The sequence below is a fragment of the Manis pentadactyla genome, chromosome Y (genome assembly GCF_030020395.1).
Source record: "Manis pentadactyla isolate mManPen7 chromosome Y, mManPen7.hap1, whole genome shotgun sequence".
In the NCBI taxonomy this organism is placed as follows: domain Eukaryota; kingdom Metazoa; phylum Chordata; class Mammalia; order Pholidota; family Manidae; genus Manis; species Manis pentadactyla.
In genome coordinates, this window is record NC_080039.1 from 6,208,760 (window position 1) to 6,228,821 (window position 20,062).

At 37.3% G+C, this 20,062-nt stretch overlaps 1 protein-coding gene across 1 annotated transcript; it reads left to right on the forward strand.

The window, feature by feature from the left end:
• The first annotated feature begins 10,399 nt into the window (after positions 1-10,399).
• Positions 10,400-16,506, forward strand: LOC130682097 (deleted in azoospermia-like). Its single transcript, XM_057496228.1, has 9 exons — positions 10,400-10,528; positions 10,800-10,891; positions 11,448-11,499; positions 11,933-11,996; positions 12,086-12,225; positions 13,626-13,694; positions 14,425-14,478; positions 15,244-15,360; positions 16,453-16,506. The coding sequence occupies exons 1-9, from the start codon at positions 10,400-10,402 to the stop codon at positions 16,504-16,506; spliced, it is 771 nt and encodes a 256-aa protein (XP_057352211.1).
• Positions 16,507-20,062: the final 3,556 nt, after the last annotated feature.

Consider the following 20,062-nt stretch of genomic DNA (forward strand, 5'->3'; position numbering starts at 1 on the left):
CTTAGCTCTTGTATATTTCTCTGCTGCTCGTCAGTGTGTTTATGATTTTTATTTTGAATTCTTTTTCAGGGAGACTGGTTAGGTCTGTCTCTTCAGATCCTTTCTCAGGGTTGTCTGATCTATTTTCGATTGGACTATATTTTCTGCCTTTTCATGGTGATAGCAGTGGCTGTAGGCAGGTTGCAGGTGTGTCGGCTGGGAGAAGAAAGCCCTTTCCTGCTTGCTGGATGCCTTGCCCTCTTCCGCTGCCTGTGTCAGTTACTGGCTCTCCTGGAGCAGCCACTGGGTTAATCCCCTAAGCTTCTGTAGGCAGGGTCTGTGTCAGAGCAGTGCAGAGCCCTGCTGGGAGTTTCAGGCACACCAGGTGAGCTCCTCCACTACAGCGGTACCCCTGCTGGGCAGCTGTGTGCCAGCAGCGGCCTTTGGGTCTGGCCTGGGTGGCTGTGCCTCAGGCTGGGATTCTGATCGACTGCTAGGAGCAGGGCTGCTCCACCTGGAACCACTGCAGGTGCTTGTATACCTCTTCTGTGCCCCTCTGGCACTGCCACCGCTGGCACACTAGGGACACTCATGGGCCGCTTGTTCGCTGCTGCTGTGGGCTCACACGGACCTCTCCTGGGCTCCTCTGGCACCGCTGCCACCAGCGCATGGGGGCATCTCCCAGGCTGCTCAATCGCCACCACAGTGGGCTTGCACAAGACACTCCCAGTCCCCTCTGGTGCCTCCAGCACACGTGGGCCACCCCCGGTCCCCTCTGACACTGCCACCACCCGTGCACGCTGCTACTCTCCAACTACTGGCCCAGTGTGTCAGGGTCTGTGCCAGTTGGGGGAACAACTGGCAGGCTGCTTAGTGCTGTGAGGGGCTTCAGAGCTGCACTGCCGCCCATGGGGTTAGGGCAAAGTTCCCCAGGATTCCCAGCTGCTGGCTATGTGTGCCGGGACGACTTCATCCAGCTATGGGGTCCCTGTCTCTTTAAGACTTGCAGAAAGCACTCGCTTTTCTTTTGTCTCAGGGGCGCCAGTTACAGGGACCTGCCCACAGGTTTTGCTTTTCCATTTCTCTAATATCCAGCACCCCGTGCACCTTGTGTCTGTGCTCCGGGTGAGGATTTCTAGAGCTGGTTGTCTAGCAGTCCTGGGCTTTCACTCTCTCCCCATTCCAAGTCCTTTCTTCCCACTGTGTTCTAGTGTGGGGGGCATTCTGTTCCTGCCTGGCCGCCGCTTGTTTCTTACCCCCTTTGTGTGATGTTGAGTTCTTGCAGATGTAGATGTATCCTGGCTGTTGTACTGCATCCACCGGTGTCTCTTTTAGGAATAGTCATATTATTGTATTTTCTTAAATATATATGTTTTTGGGAGGAGATTTCCACTGAACAACTCACACAGTCATCTTCCCGTGATGCGGTAGCGTTCCTTTTAAATAATGAACAGAAATGTCAAGAAAACTCAAATGATTTTATGCTTAAAACATAGCCAAGTAGTCTTCTGTTCACTTTTAAGTCATGTTTTGAATTAAATAGGAATTTTTTAAATTCTTTAAGGGAAAAGTCTTAATTTAGTATCACATGTGCTTAAAAGTGTGTTAAAGTTTCCTGTGAGATTAATATTATTCTTAAGTTAAAAGGAAATCAAAACCCAAGTTTTACCTATACAATTAAGGCCAAAGTTGTTGAGTCTAATATTAAAGTTTATTTATAACATACAGTTAGACAAATGAAGGAAATGAAGAAACATTTGTTAAATGCCCAAATATATTTTTGCCTCATTGCCACTTTTGAAATTATTTCTTTTCAGTTTCTGAAAGTGAGTCATGTCCTGTGTGGAAAATTGGAAGATTTAGGTTAGTGTGATGGTGACAGACCCATAGCACTACCTCTCAGAGATAACACAACGATTGTTTTTTATATTGGAGTATCTCTCTCTATTCCTTTCTCAACTGGCAAACCTTTTAAAGATTTTAAGTTCATCAAACCAGCAATCTGGAATTGCATTTTCTTACCTGATGGATAATATATCACTATATCTCTCCTTTTATCTACTTCTGGAACACTGAAAAATATTAAGAGTAAAACCATTCAACAAGTATTAATGGAGCTTGCCATACCTTCAGGTTTAATACCAGTTTAAGAACTTTGGGAAATAAATTACACAGTTCACTTCTGCCTTAAGTCATTAATGAATTTATAGCGTGTGTAAGGTGAGACTAACATGCATGGAGCTATTAAAAAACAAAGTAGGACAGTAAATATCATAATAGTTATTATTTTAGCGATTATTGAGAACACTGAAATGAGTCTGTGGCTTAATCACGGCTCATCTGTTTCAGAAAACAGAAAAACCTGCTAAAAGAAGACTTTATTGGGAAGACGTTGCATAGCAGCAAGGCACTGGAATTAGGAATCACTGTGGACAAGGAAACATTGCTTCAGGGAAGGTAAGCAGCTTGCCCAAGGTCATTCAATGCCAGAGGAAGAGCAAACCCAATGCAAATTCAAAGACTCCCTATACTTCCTCTCCAGATTCTCAGGTGTCCCATCCCAAATTGTACCTTTGGGGACTGAAATGGCTAGCAGAGAGGAAGATAAAGGTGGAACAGACAGAGAATTTCACTGAGAAGGGGAAATTTGACTAGGTAGATCTTCAGGCCAAGGAAAAAAGTCTAGAAGGAACATCTGAGATATGCAAAGAAATGGTAAGCAAGTCAATTTTTACACATATGGGTGGGTCTAAAAAACACCGTGTATAATTTGTAGGAGGAAAACAGGATAAAATTATAGTAGTGAATAATAGCTTATGAATTGGGAGAGGGTGTGCAGTTAAAGCATCCTAATGCCTTAAAATTATGCAAGAGGAGAGTACAGATATTAGTTTTAGATTAAGTTTACAATTTTAAGTAGAATAATCACGTTAAAATAGACATGAAGTGGATTACTCCAAATAAATTGAGAGAAAAAGAAAAGACACACAATCTCCCAAAGAAGCTTCTTCTGTAAGTTTTGACATTTTGAGCTTTGTTGTCTGCCACTCTCACTCATGATAAATAGTACAAGCATTTTATAGTTTTTCACTGTGAGCTTATCTTTAAATCTTTAAAGGGTCCTTTTCTTAAGACAGTCCCTTCCAGCCTTTTATGGAAGCATCCCCCAGATTGGTTTTATATTTGTTTCTGCGAGCATTCAGAGATCTTTTGGGAAGAAGTAGGGAATCAATTTCTTGATCGTGATATTCCAGCAACACTTGTAAGTACTATAAATTTATACTCCAAACTCTTGTGAAATGAAGGTCTAGGGTTTCAAAACGTCATCATTGTTCATTTTCCTTTTCCTTTTCATCCAGAAATGGGACCAACTTCATTGCTTGCCCATTATTGGGTGTTTTATAGTTTCCTAGTCCACCCTTTTCCTGAGGATTATGTCTTTAAGACAATGGCTTTTCATAGTGTACTCAGTTCCAGCTTCCACCTTGAGCTGCTCCAAACCCTTGACCTCCTGCCCTTACACTTCCAGTTCTCAAGTTACAGAGACTAAGGACATCTTGCCCACACCTAGGATAACCAACTACAGTGGTTTGCCGGGAACCTCATTTCTTGGAATTTGTGGAGGGGGAGGGGTTCAGTCTTAAAATCAGTTAAGTCCGAGGCCAACTAGTTGACCTGTCACCCCCAGCGTGTATACCCATAGCCAGAGATGAATCGTTCAGCAAGACTTTGCTCTGGTTTTCAATTTACTTTTCTTTTTCTGGATTTGGGGATTTCTCTTCATTTCCTGTAAGTTTAGTCAAATACTTAAAATAAGGTTAGTTACTGTTTTATCTGTATGCTAGATGTTGGTAGTGAGACAGTTTCCAAGTTACAGAAGTCCACCACTTTGCCAGATCACAAAAGTACGATTTCATCAGTACAAAAGAGAAGTTTGAGAATAAAAGTCATAGCTAGTTATCCCTGTGGGTACAGGGTACTGGAGTGATTCTCGAAGTTGACTGATTTGCTCCACCACTGCCTAGGCCTTGCTCACCTTGCTCTAGGCCTTGTTTCTCTGACCTTGAGATTTTTCTAGAATTCTCCAGGCAGGCTTAGCTTCCTCCTGTAAGGCCTACAAACCAAACTTTCTCACCTTTCAATTCAAACTCCCGGGAGGGAGAAATTTGCCTGTTTGTTCACTCCTGCATCCGCACTACCTGGCACTGAATGAATCTTTCTTGAAATAATGCCCTGAACACCAAGCAGGCCTGCCTTGTCTGCTTCTTCCAATCCAAGTCCATCTACCTCAAACGTGACAGAAAGGCTCCAAGCCTCTGTATTCTCTATGCCGCCTGCCCTATTCGGCACACACCTGCTATTCTGTACTGCTACAGGCATTTGCCCGATTCAGGGGAAGGCGACACGGATGATGACCGTGATCCGGGTAACCCTGTACATTCAGCACGCCATTTTTAAGATAGAACCTAGGCACATTAAATGTTTTCTTTAATTTTAATGCATGTTTAAGGGTGCATACTTATTTCAAGTGTTTTCCAAAGGCACTTTCGGGGTGCTGTGTGTGTCCGTGAGCCTGTCAGTCGGCCTCAGGGCGTCGTTGCCCCAGGGGCATGCCGCCGGCCCACGCGCAGCCCCTGAGTTCCCCCTGCGTGCCCTCAGGCCGGGCGTAGACTTCCCGCCAGCACACACCCGCCCCGCAGGGGGAGGGGGCGCTGCCACCCATTGGCTGCGGCTGCCGTGTCGAGTCCCCACCAGCGCGGCGCCACCTCCGGGAGCCTGTCGCCCGCCTCAGTGTGCCCGCGCCCCTCGGCCTCGCCATCTTGCTCTCGGGGCTCCTCAGCTCACCGGCACCGTCGGGCCTCCTCTCACTTGATCGCTTGCCTTTCCTCCCCGGGCGGCGGGTACAACCAGACCTAACCAACAGCCGCCCCAAGGGTGCTGCCAGAAGCGCGGTCTCTGCTCCTCCAGGCCCGACGGCCAGAACTGCTTGCAGCCGCCATCATGGTGAGTTGAGAAGGCGGCCTGAGGGGTGCAAGCCCGGCGGGGACCTCCAGGATGGCCGAAGCTCCGTTTTGGGGGTGCGGGAGGACGCCATAAGTGGGGTCACCTGGCTTTCGGCCCTGGGTTCCGGCCCGGTGCTCCACTGCCAGAGCCTCACAGGGGCCAGGAGCAGGCCCACAAGGCACGACGGCCGGCCTGGAGGGCCAGGGTGTGGCGGAGGCGCGGCCCTGGGGACCCTTCCTGCAGGCGACTATGTGCAAGGCTGAAGCCTTCGCGCCCCCCTGCTGCCGCGGTTCGGCCTCGGCTGTGGAGGGGCGTTTGCTGACCGGGCGCCGTCGGGCCTGAGGGGCCTGAGGGGAAGGGCGCGCCGTCCCCCTCCCGCCCCTCCCTTCGCGCCTCCTCTCCCGCGCTCACCTGTAGGAGCGCGGCGGGCCTCCGCGAGATGGCGGCGGCCTCCGGCGGGCGAACGCACCCTGGCGCCATCTGCGGGGGGCCCCGTCCTAATGACGGGAGGGGTTGCCGCTGTCCGGGACCGGGCTGAGGCGCCGGGCGGCGGGGCGTTCGGAGCGTGTCCGCGAGCGGCGGGGCGGGGCGCCACGAAACGAGGCGGCCTGAGGGCGCGGCGGCGGGAAGCCGGGAGGCCGGGGCGAAGCCCGGCGGCGGGACGGCCCCCTCGTGTGGCGATCGCAGGCATAGGTCTCACCGGCGCCATCGTTTCTGCTCGAGGTGGGGGCGCGCAGACCTGAGACGGTGGACATTTTTCCTGTGGGAGCGCTTTTTTTCACTCTAGATAAACGGGGGACTTGAAGCAAAAATGTACGCACGCTACTACGTACTCTTTTGGTGTCTGTTTATGTGACTTTTGGTAATTTCGCAGTTGAGTCAAGATACAGCCCTGAACACTTTAGTCACAATTATATACAGTGTGTTTACTGATAGTATAATAATTATTCTCTCTACTTTTAGAAGGGAGCAAATTTACGTGCAACTTAGTACCTACAAAAATTAAAACAAAAATTAATAATAATTTGTAGTAATTTGTGTCTTATCTGTATTAAAATTATCTAATGATCAATATAGTTGCTATAAATTATTTACAATCTTTTTCTCCCCTATTCTGGAGGCAAGGGGAGGAAGTGCATATAGCTTGTTTTTTCTTCTGATTATAAACGAGCATATTAACTCATTTGAAAGTTATGTAAGAAAAGGTCCATCTTAGTGCTAACACCTATAACCAGTGTTCAAATTTTGATACATATATTCCCTTCCAGATTGTTTTTATGCGTGTATTGTGTATAGATAAATTTTATTTTACAGAAGTTGTGCCAAGCTGTGTAACACTGTTTTTTACAACCGGCATCTTTCACTTAATATAGTGGATAGCATTCCAAAGATAAATATATGATATTAGAGTATAAGATTGTACCATTACTTATTTTACTAAACTTCCTTATAATGAGTGATTTCTATATTAAATAAATCCTATAATGAGTGTCTTTTTGCAGATATTTTGGCATGCTTATTCAATTAATTCCATGAGATAAATTGCCAGGAGTAGAATCACTTGGGTGGAAAGCTTTGCCCATTTTATAATAATTTTAAATTATGATATATCTTTCCAACTTACTCTTGATAAAGCTTGTACCAGTATATATTCCATTACCACTGACGATGTGTATGTAATCTTCTTTTCCACACTCTTTCCAATGAGAGTTTACTACGCTTCTTAAAGTTACTAATCTAATAGCTGGAAAATATTTTGCTGTGTTGATGTGTTTTTTTTTTTAAATCAGTGAAATTGAAGTTTGTTGTTAGCTTTTTATATTTCCTTTTTATGAATTCTTCATCCACCTGTTGCATATTTATCTTAATAACTTATAAAAACTTTATATTAATGTTAATGCTTTGTCATATATAAAGGAAAACCTTCATAGTGGTTATAAGGTGATGCCCTTATTCCTAATTTCAATGGAAATGACTATAATGTTTCTCTTTAAACCTGATGATAGTTTAGAACTAGATCGGTATAAAATAAGATCCTTCTAGTTCTATTTTAAAAGTTAGAATAAATTTTGTGTGTATAGATACTGGGTGGAGGGTGTGGGGTGCACCAAGACAGAAAAACCTTAAATTTTGATTTAAAAGTTAAAGAATGAATGGTGTATTTTATATCAACTACTTTTTCAGTGGTGAATTACAGTAACATTTCCTAAGAGTGAACCATCCTTGCAATTCCAATGTAAACTATACCTTTACTCTATGTTTTTATATACTGATGGAATTTTGCATCTCTGCGGGGGAGCAGGAGTAGACCATCTTAATCAGGTTTTACTACTTACGTGGTGCCAGTTTTGAAAAATAAATTGAGAATTATTTTTTTCTCTTTGAAAAATTGTAAAAAAGCATTTGAATTTTATTTCTCCTTTATTCCCTCTTCTACCTACTGTTGTTTCTGTCTTGGTGCACCCCACCCTCCACCGAATATCTACACACACAAAAATTATCTGTTTCTTTACAGTTTGAAAAACTTCCAGTGGAATTGAGCCCCAGTGGAGCTGAGACAGAAATCCAGTGTTCTGTCTTAAGATTTTTTTTTTAATTTATGTTTCTTTTTTAATTGAAATTGCTTTAAGGTGGCGTTTTCATCAAGATTTCCAAGTTTATTACCATGAAGTTTATCCATAGCATTCTCTTATAATCTGTAGTCATACAATTTTTTCATGGCTAATGTATATTTTTGCCTCCTGGCTTGTTTTTCATCTTTGCCTGTATTGTTTTTTTTTATTGTTTATATTTTTTCTCCCAGGAGTCTACTCTTGGTTTTACCTAAAAGGTTTTATTCTGATTTTCATTTCCTAGTTCTTTAATTCAGCTTTTCTATTTATTAGTGCCTTCCTTTGGTGAATATAAGTGATGACTACAAATTATAGACCTCTGTGCTGATCCTTATACATAGATATTTGTTTGCAAGTAGACATAGTAGTTGAATGAAGTCACATGGAACAGCTGACAACCGATGAGCTTGAGTAACAGTTTTTTTCAGCTTTTAGTTATCTTTGTTATTTGGTTATCCAAATATAACGGAATATATATTACTGCAAATAATGTGCTTAGTGGCCTACAAGTTCACCTCTCCCTAATATTCCAGCAGTACCCATTTCAAAACCCACCAACTTATTTGAAGATATAATTAAGAAAAGTATATCCTTCTTACATTTAATTTACTTGCAGTTTTATTGTCTTTTATACCTTTGATAGTTAAGATTAATACTTAAACACAAACGTTTTGCTTTAGCCTAAGCATTCATTTGTAGAGGATTTTTAGCAATAGTTTAAAAGTAACCTAAAGTTGCCTATTGGTTGTGGATTTTTTAATGTATTAATTGAAAATAATATACACAGAGAAGGAATTTAGTGTCTGCTGCTCAGACGTCTTAAAATGCAGTACTTTGCTTTGTTAGCTTTGAGTGCTACCTGCTGGCTGAGGACGGGGCCATGATGATGCCTTCTTGAGGCTATGAGGACACTGGTAAAATGATTTGGTGAATTATATACTTAACATTCCAATTAAACAGGCAGCCATCCAATTTGTGCAAACCAACCCGAAACCAAACTTCCTATGATATAAAATGGCTTTTTTTTCTGTTTCCCAAATTACTCTTTAGTTGCCTCAAGTATCCATTTCACTTCTGTAGGTACCATATGGACTGTGGACTCCCCTGTGTTATTCTGGTGATGCTATCCTAGGATTTCTCAACCATGACCCTCTTCAGATTTGGGGCCAGATGATTATTTGTTGTGGGGAGCTGTCATTTGCATTATAGGATTTTTTTTGTATACCTGGCCTCTACCCATTAGATACTAGGAACACTCCTCAGTTGTGACAACCAAAAATGCCCCTGGGCCACAACATCTCCCCTGGTTGAGAATCAATATATTATCATAAATCCTTATAATCTGGCAGTTTCTGACCTGATGTTAACAGCCCTAAATTAAAATGCCATCCACTGTGGTCACAGACAGATAATACTATAAACAGTTTATCAAATAAAAAGGTACCCAAAGTTCATCTACAAATTAAGGGAATATTGGGGAGAAAATAAGGTACAAAAATTTCAGAACTACTGTGCTGTTTTATTTGTGTTTTGTTTTCCTCAATAAGCAGAGGTATTATAGCTTTATCTCTTGCAGTCTTTTGTAATTAACCTCTTATAGTCAATAAGGTATAACATAATGAATTTCAGATGAGAGGATCACCATAGTTTATTAAAGTTCCAACTCTGGTTGTTCATTAATAAGGTTTCTACAAAATAAGTATCTAGTAAAAAGCAGGAAAGAAACTTTTTTAACCTATTGAAAATAAATTTAAGTGACAGCACACTAACTTACATTGACATACCACTTTATACTTTACAAGATGGAATTACACTTCAATGTAGTTTTTCAAGATAAAAGGCTGCCAAGTAAGTTGCTTATATATAACCTAGTTATGGACATGAAGCTAGATCTCCTGACTAAAACTAATTTTTTTTTCACTGTGCTATAGTGCTTTTACAACATACATTTGTCAGTAAATTCTGCTTCAGAAAAATTTACATTAACCTTAGTGTGGGAAGACTAAAGACGGTTCTGAACAGAATCCAGAAAAATAATGAGTTTCATGTGTGGGCCTCTTTATCTGAAAAAAAAGATTGTTTCATTTATATCTATTGACCTAGTGTGAAAATTAAACATCAGTAGGATTGATTTTGTGTTAATCAAGAAAAAAATGTTACTTTTAGCAGGAGCTATGATATGTGAGCAAATGAGGTTTTCATCGTCCATTTCCAAAGTAAAATGGGCATACTAACAATATTATGATTATAAAATCCATGTTATTTTTGGTGAATAGAAAATGAGGCAAGATAAACTGGTTTAAAATGTTGATGTTTGTTTTCTTTTTAATGTAGCTTTAAATTTTCTTTTTATCTTTTAAAAATATATACCATGTTTTTTTAATAAGGTTTTTTAAAAAGTAAAATAAAAATTTGCTTACTGGCATAGAACAGGATGACTTTATTAACTTGATATTTTACAAATCTGAACTTTCCAGTCATTTTTTACCAGTTCCCATTAATTTTCACAGTTAATATAAAGTGAGTATTCTACCATGGAATTTTACAAGAGATGGTGATGGGTAACATTGGGCTTAAGAAAGTATGATACACTTTTGTTAAAATTTCATCATGATTACTCTAATTAATTTAAATCCTGAATTTGAACTAAGTTGTTTGATTATTAATTTATAATGAAGGTGATTCATATGAAAATGTTTTATACTTTAAATACAAAATTGATAGCACATCATGTATGGCTTAGCCTGTATATCTAGTGATGATATCTGCTTTCAAAATTGCAGTCTGCTGAAAATTCTGAAACTATGAACTCAACCACCATCTCCAAAGAGGCCAGCACCCAGTTCTCATCATCTACAACCAGCCAAGGCTATGTTTTACCAGAAGGCAAAATCATGCCAAACACCATTTTTGTTGGTGGAATTGATGTTAGGGTATTGTATCCGTATTTCATTTGTTTTAAAAAATACTTTGTGAATAATGAGATTTTGGACCTGTTGGAAACATAGGTATTTTTGTACTCATGCAAGTTTGGAATTGGTTTTATATTAACCAATAGGGACTAAAACTGTCTTTGACAAAGAGCTACAGGTAGTTAGGGGATACTTGAGGGAGATACTTCCACAACATTAAGTCTTCTTTATAGTATAAGAAAAGTTTTTGAATGCTAAGTTTTTACTCTTGAAGTCAAATTCTTCTTTATAGATGGATGAAACCAAAATTAGAAGTTTCTTTGCTAGATATGGTTCAATAAAAGAAGTGAAGATAATCACGGATCGAACTGGTGTGCCCAAAGGGTAAGTAAAACATGCTGAGTATAAATTATAAAAAGTGTGCTATGGCATCTATAGAGTATCAGAGTAGAGTTCAAAACTGATATTCTTACATTTGTATAAATGAAGTCTGGTGCTTTGTCAGGTTCCTTTATGTAGAGGATAAAAGTTTGTTGCCAGCTCTTCTATTTAATAATTTCTCTGATGTTTGTATTTAAATGTTCCCTGTCTTCATTTATTGCACATAAGTGGGTTAGTCAGTTTTATCAATTGTTTTCTTCACACATTTCACAGTATTTTAAATTTTAACCATCTTGATGTAGAAAATAAATTCAGGGTCTTAGATACGAATTTTCTGTTAATGAATGAGGTTTCCATGCTACCTTACTTCTGACATAGATCAGGGTAAGAAAACAAAAAAATGTGGTAAGATTTATGCAGGATCCATTATGTACATTTTAAAAATACTTATCTCAGTATATTCTTCATCCTTTATCATGATTCTGTCAGTTATCTCATTGACTACTAGAAGTTTTAGGTCATACTTACAGCAGTGATTTTATACTTATCTGCCCTTTAGCTATGGATTTGTTTCATTTTATAATGACGTGGATGTCCAGAAGATAGTAGAAGTAAGTAATCTTATGGGAAAATCTCTTAATTACCTTATGTTTAATTAAGTTTAGGTTAGTTTTGTTTAGTATTGTTTCAGTCCTGAATTCTTGTATGGAATACTATAAATATATATACTTCATGTTTGAAATCCCAAACTTAATCTTACATAGCTTGTCAGAAATGATTTTTTATTGGGCATATCTGGCTTCATGAACTAGAGACAGGACTGGATGGATAGCATGTAAAAGTTTTTTATCAAGTTCATGACACCTCTGAACACTTTGACTAGAGTAGTGAGGGTAGATAAGATAGCTTCATGCAGATAGATTTTTATTTGGTGTGGTTGCAGTCTGATCTCTGACTGTGGGGATCTTAGAGAACTAGGTTACCAAAGTTTTAGAAGTAAAGGCTTCAAAACTGATCTGGTTTCGCTGCTGTTTTTATTTTCAGTCACAGATAAGTTTCCATGGTAAAAAGCTGAAACTGGGCCCTGCAATCAGGAAACAAAATTTCTGTGAGTAGAGAAAGGAATTGATGTTGACAGATGCATAGCTTTTCAGAGAAGTGAAAATAGGTTTTGTTTTCTTTTTATCCTTTGAAAAGGTGCTTATCATGTGCATCCACGTCCTTTGGTTTTTAATACACCACCACCACCACACTTTCAGTGTCTCTGGAGCAGTCACAACCCTGTAGGTTACATGCAGCCTCCAACCATGATGCATCCTATAAGTCTGTATGTGCAGGTGAGAATTCTCTACAGTCCTGGCTTTTTATTATAGTTTTGGAGATCTTATAGATGGGGCCTTTTAAAAGTAAGCCTATCTTATTTCTGATTTCTGTGAGATTATATCCATGATTTCCATAATAATTGATATATATATGTCCCTGTTTGAATACTTGGAGTGATGGAAACTTAACTGCATTTTTCAGCAACCTGTCATTCTTAGTGTTACTCCTTATACTAAGCTAAAATCTGCTTCCATATACTTGGTAAACTTTTATCTTAGAACAGACCCCTATGGCCACATAGCAAATATTTCTTCTTTTTTGCCTGTTGTGACAACTCCTTAAATATTTAAAAGCAGCTTTCCTTATGCGTGGTTTATTCTTTGTTAAGGTTAGCAGTTCTTCTCATTATTCTTTATATTTGCAATGATTTTTAGATGCCTCCTCGTACTGAGTGCTGGCATCCAGATGTATTCTGGTTCTAGAATGGATAGGTTCCTGATGACTTAGCTGTATTTGTAAGTCCTATGAGTTTCTGGCATATAATTTATCTGGTCCTGGTTAGTTTAATATTTGAAGTGGGATTTGGAGTATTTAATATCTCCTACTGATGATAACACTTGGTTCATTTTACTTTCTTCAGTTTAAAAGATGTTTGGAAGAAAAGAAAGACAAGATAATGTTAAATAGGTCTACATTGCCTTTCATTTGTTTACATTTTCCATCAACCAGAAGTATAGGATGGTATATATTTTATTTTTCCTGTTCTAAGCATGGCTAGAAGAAAACTCCTGTTTGCTCCTAGTACTTACTGTGAGCTATTACCTCTTCTGGCTGTACTCATGTATGCTACTATGGTCGATGTTTTGATTAAGTAAATATTTATTGAAAGATACAATACATAGTGCAGTCTCATTTCCAATTTTGGGTTATACACTACCCTTAACATTTAGAAGTAAAATACAGAAGGAGCCATAAAATCTATAGAAGGACTACAGATGGATTACACCTGACCCCAATAATATTGTCAAAAGAATAACAAACTGCCTGAAAGTGTTTATAGAAAGAAATAGCAGGTGTGTCAATATAACTTTAACATGGAAATCTGAACTAATAGAGCCTTATTACCAGTGTAAGAGAGAACTTTTAATTGGAGGTAAACAAGATAAACTTAGGTTGGCAAAATCAGTCACTTCCTCATTTATCTCTTTCTCCTCCCTACCCAAAAAGCTAACATTCAACAGAGAATGCTTTTTTCTTCACGAAGCCAGTCACTCAAATAGAATCCTGCATGGTATATAGAAAAATAATGAAGATTTATTTTCATATTTTTGTTATATTAGGAATAATATTTCTTCTTCCTTGTTTTTAAAAATTTACCTTGATATTACATTCTTTATGTAAATTTTATTTTCAGGCATATCCTTATCCAAGTTCACCAGTTCAGGTCATCACTGGTTATCAGCTGCCTGTATATAATTACCAGGTAATTTAAGAAGGAACAAAATGATTTACTTTGGAATATTAGTGAAGCCTTTATCTATGTAAATTTCCCCAGTAGATTGTTATTTAAACTAGTTGAGTAGGCTTACATACAAGAAAAAATAAGAATTTGTCTAGAATTATGGGCTGTATTACTTAAGAATAAGGGAATGATATTTTGACAGGAATATACTTAGCAGGTTTTCTTCTGTACTGTCAAGATTTGGTGTCCTCTCCTATAGTTCCACATGTCTTCCTCCATCCTTGTTGTCAAATAGCTGAAATAATGCAAGCGGAATATAAATTTGTATCAAATACAACTGGTATTTGATACCAATGCTCTGATCCAAATGCTCTGAGATTGGATTGAGCATTGAATTCCAGTTGTATTTGATAATACCAAGATAATAGTTCTCTGAATTTCTTCCCATGGAGAGGACCATATTTATGACCCAGGACCATATCTATGGTAATAGGTTCAAACAACTGCTATCTCTGAGTTTTCCTGAAAGCCAGCTACGGAAAACTGAGGAAAAGGTGGGGTTTATATATGAAAATAACAATAAAACCCTCAGGTACTGTAAACATAAAGTACATCTTACTTCCATTCTTTTTCTTTTATTGTAACAAGTTCAAGGAGCCAGCATGACAAATAAATACCTCAAAACTGTCTCCTCTCTGTGTGAAAATATATAAGAATATGTAAATAATAGTTACTTCCTTTTTTTTTAAAGATGCCACCACAGTGGTCTGATGGGGAACACAATAGTTATGTTATTCCGCCTCTGGTAAGGTGAATTAACCAAACATATACTTCCCTATTCATTATTTTAATATTTTCTTGTTTGACTTATATATCTTGACCTTTAGTCATATGTATGCCTAGAAATATTTTTAAATTCCCTTTTACATTATGTGTTAGGTTTTCTTAATTTCTCGCCAATGCAAATATATACTCCTGTGGTTGGAACTGTGCTGTTTCTCATTATTTTAGTGTGTGTAAATGATGGCTGCTCTCCATACAACATTACTCATGTGCTTGTTGATACATTGCATAATCCAAGAAAGGTAGTATTAATACCTATGCTAATTCTAATCTTAGGAATCTAGAATTGGTATTGAATCTGCCTCTTGGTTTCACACATAAAAAATCTGTTGAAGAGAAATTAAGAAAAACTTTGCTACTAAAAGCTATTGTATAAGAACAGGATAATAACAAAAGAGGGTGCTAACTCTTAAAACACTTGAGCCTTTGTTACCTTCTGTCTTTCATCAAGACTGGATCATTGAAGGATGTAATACGGGTTAAAATTCTTAGGCACTGGGAAATTCCTATTGCCTTGCTATATGTTGGAGTTTACCTTTTCTTTGACTCCTTCTAATTATAATCATGTTGAAGCTTAGAAGACATTTTAAAATAAAAGATTGCTTTACTGCCTTTCAATTAAGTCCACACTGATACTTTCAGTATCAGCTCAACATTTTGAAGAATAGATTGTTTAGAAATGTATCTAATGAATATCTCTTTACTCACACTTTTATTTTAAATGTAGACTTATACAGCTGTTAACTACTACCACTGTAATGAAGTTGACCCAGGAGCTGAAATTTTGACAAGTGAATGCTCCATTCGTGAAGCAACTGCATCCTCTGGAAATGGCCCACAAAAGGCAAACATCTCATTTTACTTACTAATATTTATAGCCTCATATTTTTTTCAAGTTTTAATAATGGCTCTTTATGAAGCAAGCATGTTTGCCCAAATTTAAATATGGAAGCCATAAATTACAGAGCTTAACAGTTGATATTTCAGCAATTTATGTAAAAGTTGATGAAATCTCAGTACCTTGAAACTTTCATTGTATACATATAGTTTCTGATTCAGTAATCTTACCCTTTTCCATTGTCCTTCCATTCAGTAATCTTTCCATTTTCATTTTTTAACCATACTTTCATAAATACTGCATTAACATGATTTGGTAAGATGCAATAGGCAAGTTTCCTTAGGAATCCTACTCCACAAAAGTATGAATTATATCTGCCTTGTATTTTACCAATTCAAACATTTACAAGCTAAATTATAATACATAATTATGGTATTCTTATAACATTTGGTGGCTCTTAAGAGTGGTGGAGTCCTTAGTAATAACTGAAGTACTGAAATAGGCAGAGTTGTTTCTCTATTATCTTTAGATCAGATTCCTATAATAATGCTGTCACTCTTGAATTCTATTTTGAATGAGTAGGAATGTAGAAGTAGTTGATATGATGGGGAAATCACAACATAATGTTGAAGATTCCCATTGCAGTGTGTGAACTTCATCCATTTGTTTCTCAGGGGGAAAAATGCTGAGAACTATGAACTATAGGATGTTCAGAACTACTGAACAATTCCCTGATTTGATACATGAATTAAAATTTGAAAAAATATTAAAATAGTGTACAGAGGTTTTATCCTGGATATTTTTTTCTTGAAATGCTGAAGTTCATTGTTACTTACCTAAAGAAAAATTAAGGAACTGAAGAGAATATCTTAGGGTTTTACTAAATTGAGCTTTTTCAACCAGTGCTCTATCACTAAGACTAAGATTGCACACTGTTTCTTAAATATCAAAGAGAAGTTACATATGAAGTGACATATGGTAAGAATTACAAATTACATAAGAATTCTTTAGCAAGAAGTGTGTGCATTCCATAATCTATTTAAAAATGTTTAAGAGTAAAAGGAATAATCTTTAGATTACTGAAAACTTCTGTTTCAGAAATCTGTGGACCGAAGCATACAGACGGTGGTATCTTGTCTATGTAATCCATAGAACAGAGTGAGAAACTCACTTGTTACTCAAGATGACTACTTCAAGGTATGAAAGGAAAAGTATACATGATAAAATGCACATTTGTCAGTTATGAATCATCTTTTTTCCTGTAGTATATTTAGTTTGAGTTCATGTAGAGCTTTTAATTGAACTCTTGGCATTTGACTGTAACCCAGAAAACCATTGTGAGAGGGTTTTGCCTGGCAGTGTATTTTATGTTGCTCAAACTTCGATACAGTAGAGTTTGTCCTTGGGAAAGAAACCTTTAGCAGAAGCTGACAATTGAAAAGGTTCCTGAAAGAGGAGAGTTGAAAGAGAATATTGGCTTAACCAAATACAAAAATAAAATTTTAGATGACAGAAAGCAGAACTTAAGAGTACATGGATATTGGACTAAAGAGAATAAAAGAAATTGATCACTCAAATGACATACCTGAACAATGCTAGGAGAGAAGAGATCATGTGAAACAGTAAAAAGAGCTGAGTAGAAAGAAATGGAAGTTGATTCAGAGTTGGTAAAATGGAAGAGAATGTGGGTGTTTGAATTTAAGTTCTGCTTTCTGGTCCTGGTTCTACCACCTCAGACAAATCACTTAAATCTTACTAGGACTCCAGTTTTTAACAAGTCTAAGATAAGGAAACATAGGACTAAAGATTTTTAAGATCCCTTAGTTCTGAGGCTGTAAATATGGAAAGGAACTGACTGGACTCTCTATGGGGAAAACAGGATTTAAAAATATTTTTATACCTGGTTTATTGATACAAAATTCACATACTATACAGTTCACCCATTTAGAATGCACAATTCAATACTTTTAGTATATTCACACAGAGTTGTACACAATGGGTCACAATCAATTTTAGAATATTTAATCACCCCCCAAAACAAATCCCCTTCCCATTTTCAGTCATGCTACATTTTCCCCACAACTTATCTATCACACCTACTTTCTTCAGAGGAATCCCCTATTCTGGTTATTTCCTATAAATAGAATAATACAAAATGTGGCCTTTTATGACTGGATTCTTTCACTGGTATTATGTTTTCAAGGTTTATCTATGTTACAGCATGTTTCACTACTTCATTTCCTTTTCCTTATGGATATACCACATTTTGTTTATCCATTCTTCACTTGATAGACTTTTGGGTTGTTTCTTTTTTGCCTCTGATGAGTAATGCTATTAACGTTTTGAGGAACTGACGTAAGTTTTCCAAAATGACAGCACCATTTTCCATTCAAAGGTAAATTTTCAACCATTGCTGGGTGTCTTAAAGGAAAATAGCTTTTTTCCATCAATGAATTTACGTAGGATGAAGCTTACAGCCTTTTTAAAGGGCAGTGTAAGGATTTTATAAATGCAGAAGGGGAGAATTGTTAACAGGATCAAGTCCTCAACCATATTCACAACAGAGAGCATAAACTTACTCACTTAAAGTTGTCATTTGTTCTCTGGCTGTTTCATCCTGTATAGACAGTACAATTTAAAATGAAAGAACTGGGGATATATGACAGCTTACCTTGCCCAAAGTTTTCAAGGTTAAATATATAGTACTTAAATGATACAGTCTTTAAACTTGAGTTTTCACCTGGTATTAGACAAAAGTCTCCCTTTACACCTTCCACAATTTTCTGCTTCTCTGGGCTACGAGTCAGAAGTTCGTAGTTTGCAGATGTCTGGCATCTAGACCTATTTTGATAAGCTAAATATTGTTGTTTTCATTGAAATTGAATGCATTGAGGCAGGATATACATAGTAAATTCTACTCCTTCTAATTGTCCTAATTCCAGCTCCTTCAAAATCTTTGATATCTTTACCTGACCTCCGAAGGTATTTGAGTTTGTGACCAATTTTCTGGGATTTAACTCAAATAGGATATTACCCTGTTGCAGATGACATAATTTCCTGAAACCACCTTTCTTTATATGACAAACTGAATTAAATTCCTAGGAAAATGACTAAACACAGAGAGCTAAAAATGTAGCTGAGTAAGTAGAGAAGATAGTATTAGGTTATTACTAGTTTACTGAGCTCTATTCCTCTTTGTAATGCCTCACCTCCCTCCATCTGCCCATCTGCCAGCAGCGTAAAGTCCAGGCATATCCAGCGTAAATATCCAGGGTAAAACCTGTTAATTATGGATAGGACAGTTATGGATAGGTCGTTTATTTCTCTCTTTATTTCCTAAAGAATGATCGGTCTTCATCACAGGATAAGGATATGCCTTAAAGTATGCCCAAACTTCTATTTTTTAACCTAAAATCCTGGGATTTCAGTTTGAAGTGGAGTGCTATTCTCAAGCCATGGTTTCTACCTATGCACTTCTTTTAGTGAAAACAGTAATTTTAAAAATTAAGTTAAGGAATGCTTCCCAAAAAGGATCACTTTTCTCTCATTATTTATAGTTTTTAAAACTAAAATAAATGCTTTAAGTATTTTTGCAACTCTTAGGTCATAGTGATATTAGGAAATTTTCAATGAAGTATAAAGGACTGTTTCTGTCTTTTCTAGGATAAAAGAGTGCATTACTTTAGAAGAAGTCGGGCAGTGCTTAAATCTGATCGATTCTCTCTGCTAACTTTCTAGTCTCATTGGAAGTTGTTGGTTTTGAATATTAAAAGACTGAAAGTTGTTCACTATTATATAAATTTAATGCTGAATTTGTATAAATTGCACTCAGACTTTCTACATAAGTTATATTAGATGACCTAGTTTTACTTTACACTGAAACTGTTTTTCATTAGATGTTTATTTAGAAATGTTCTGTGTTGAATATATAGTTGAAAGTAAAAAATAATAAAGACCGAAAGGAGTAACTTAAGATAAATTTGTAAGGAATTTTTTAAACAGCAATTAACATTTTAAGAGTTTGAAAGTAAATGCTGATTTTCAAAAAATTGTTTTAAAAAACCGACTATTTTGAAAGGGCAGAATTTTGATAGTTTGAACACAGGCATTTCATTTCTCTAACAAGTAAACAGTTAACATTACGATATTTACAATGCTTAACAATTGTACTTTATTTTTGTCTAGAAATTTACCACAAAAGCAAAAGTTTTTAAAACTACATTTTTAATCAGTGGAACTCAACATATAGTTAACTTTATTGATGTCTTCCTTATCTAAACCCAGTAAGACAGATTCTAAACAAAACAGTCCAATCAGTGGGTCTTATGTTTATTCAAAATATTTATCTTTTATCTGGAATCCACACACAGATATGCTATTTGATTGGGATGGCAATTAGGATAACTAAAATTCTGGGCCTAATTTTTTTAAATCCAAGACAAACTAAATTTTACTAGGAACATAAGGTTCTCAGTGAGTTACCATTCTCCTTTTTTTTCTTTTTTCCTTGAAATGCTAAACTTGATGGCTGTATCTTAAATTGTACTAAATGTTAGTATTGAAGAATGCTGAAATTTTTTATGACACTTGGTAGTTAATCAGAGTATCTGAAAGGAATTTTTTTTAAAAAACATGAAAATATTAGTTACTTGTTAAAGAGCAAATAGATTTTTATTTTATTAGCCTATTATATTCCCTTTATTAAAGT

Bases quoted from the DNA above. Each gene is read 5' to 3' on its own strand.
- LOC130682097 (XM_057496228.1), top strand. From the start codon at position 10,400: ATGAACTCAACCACCATCTCCAAAGAGGCCAGCACCCAGTTCTCATCA. The intron at 11,500-11,932 runs GTAAGTAATCTT...TTTTATTTTCAG, and splicing joins ATGTCCAGAAGATAGTAGAA to TCACAGATAAGTTTCCATGG. The intron at 13,695-14,424 runs GTAATTTAAGAA...TTTTTTTTAAAG, and splicing joins TGCCTGTATATAATTACCAG to ATGCCACCACAGTGGTCTGA.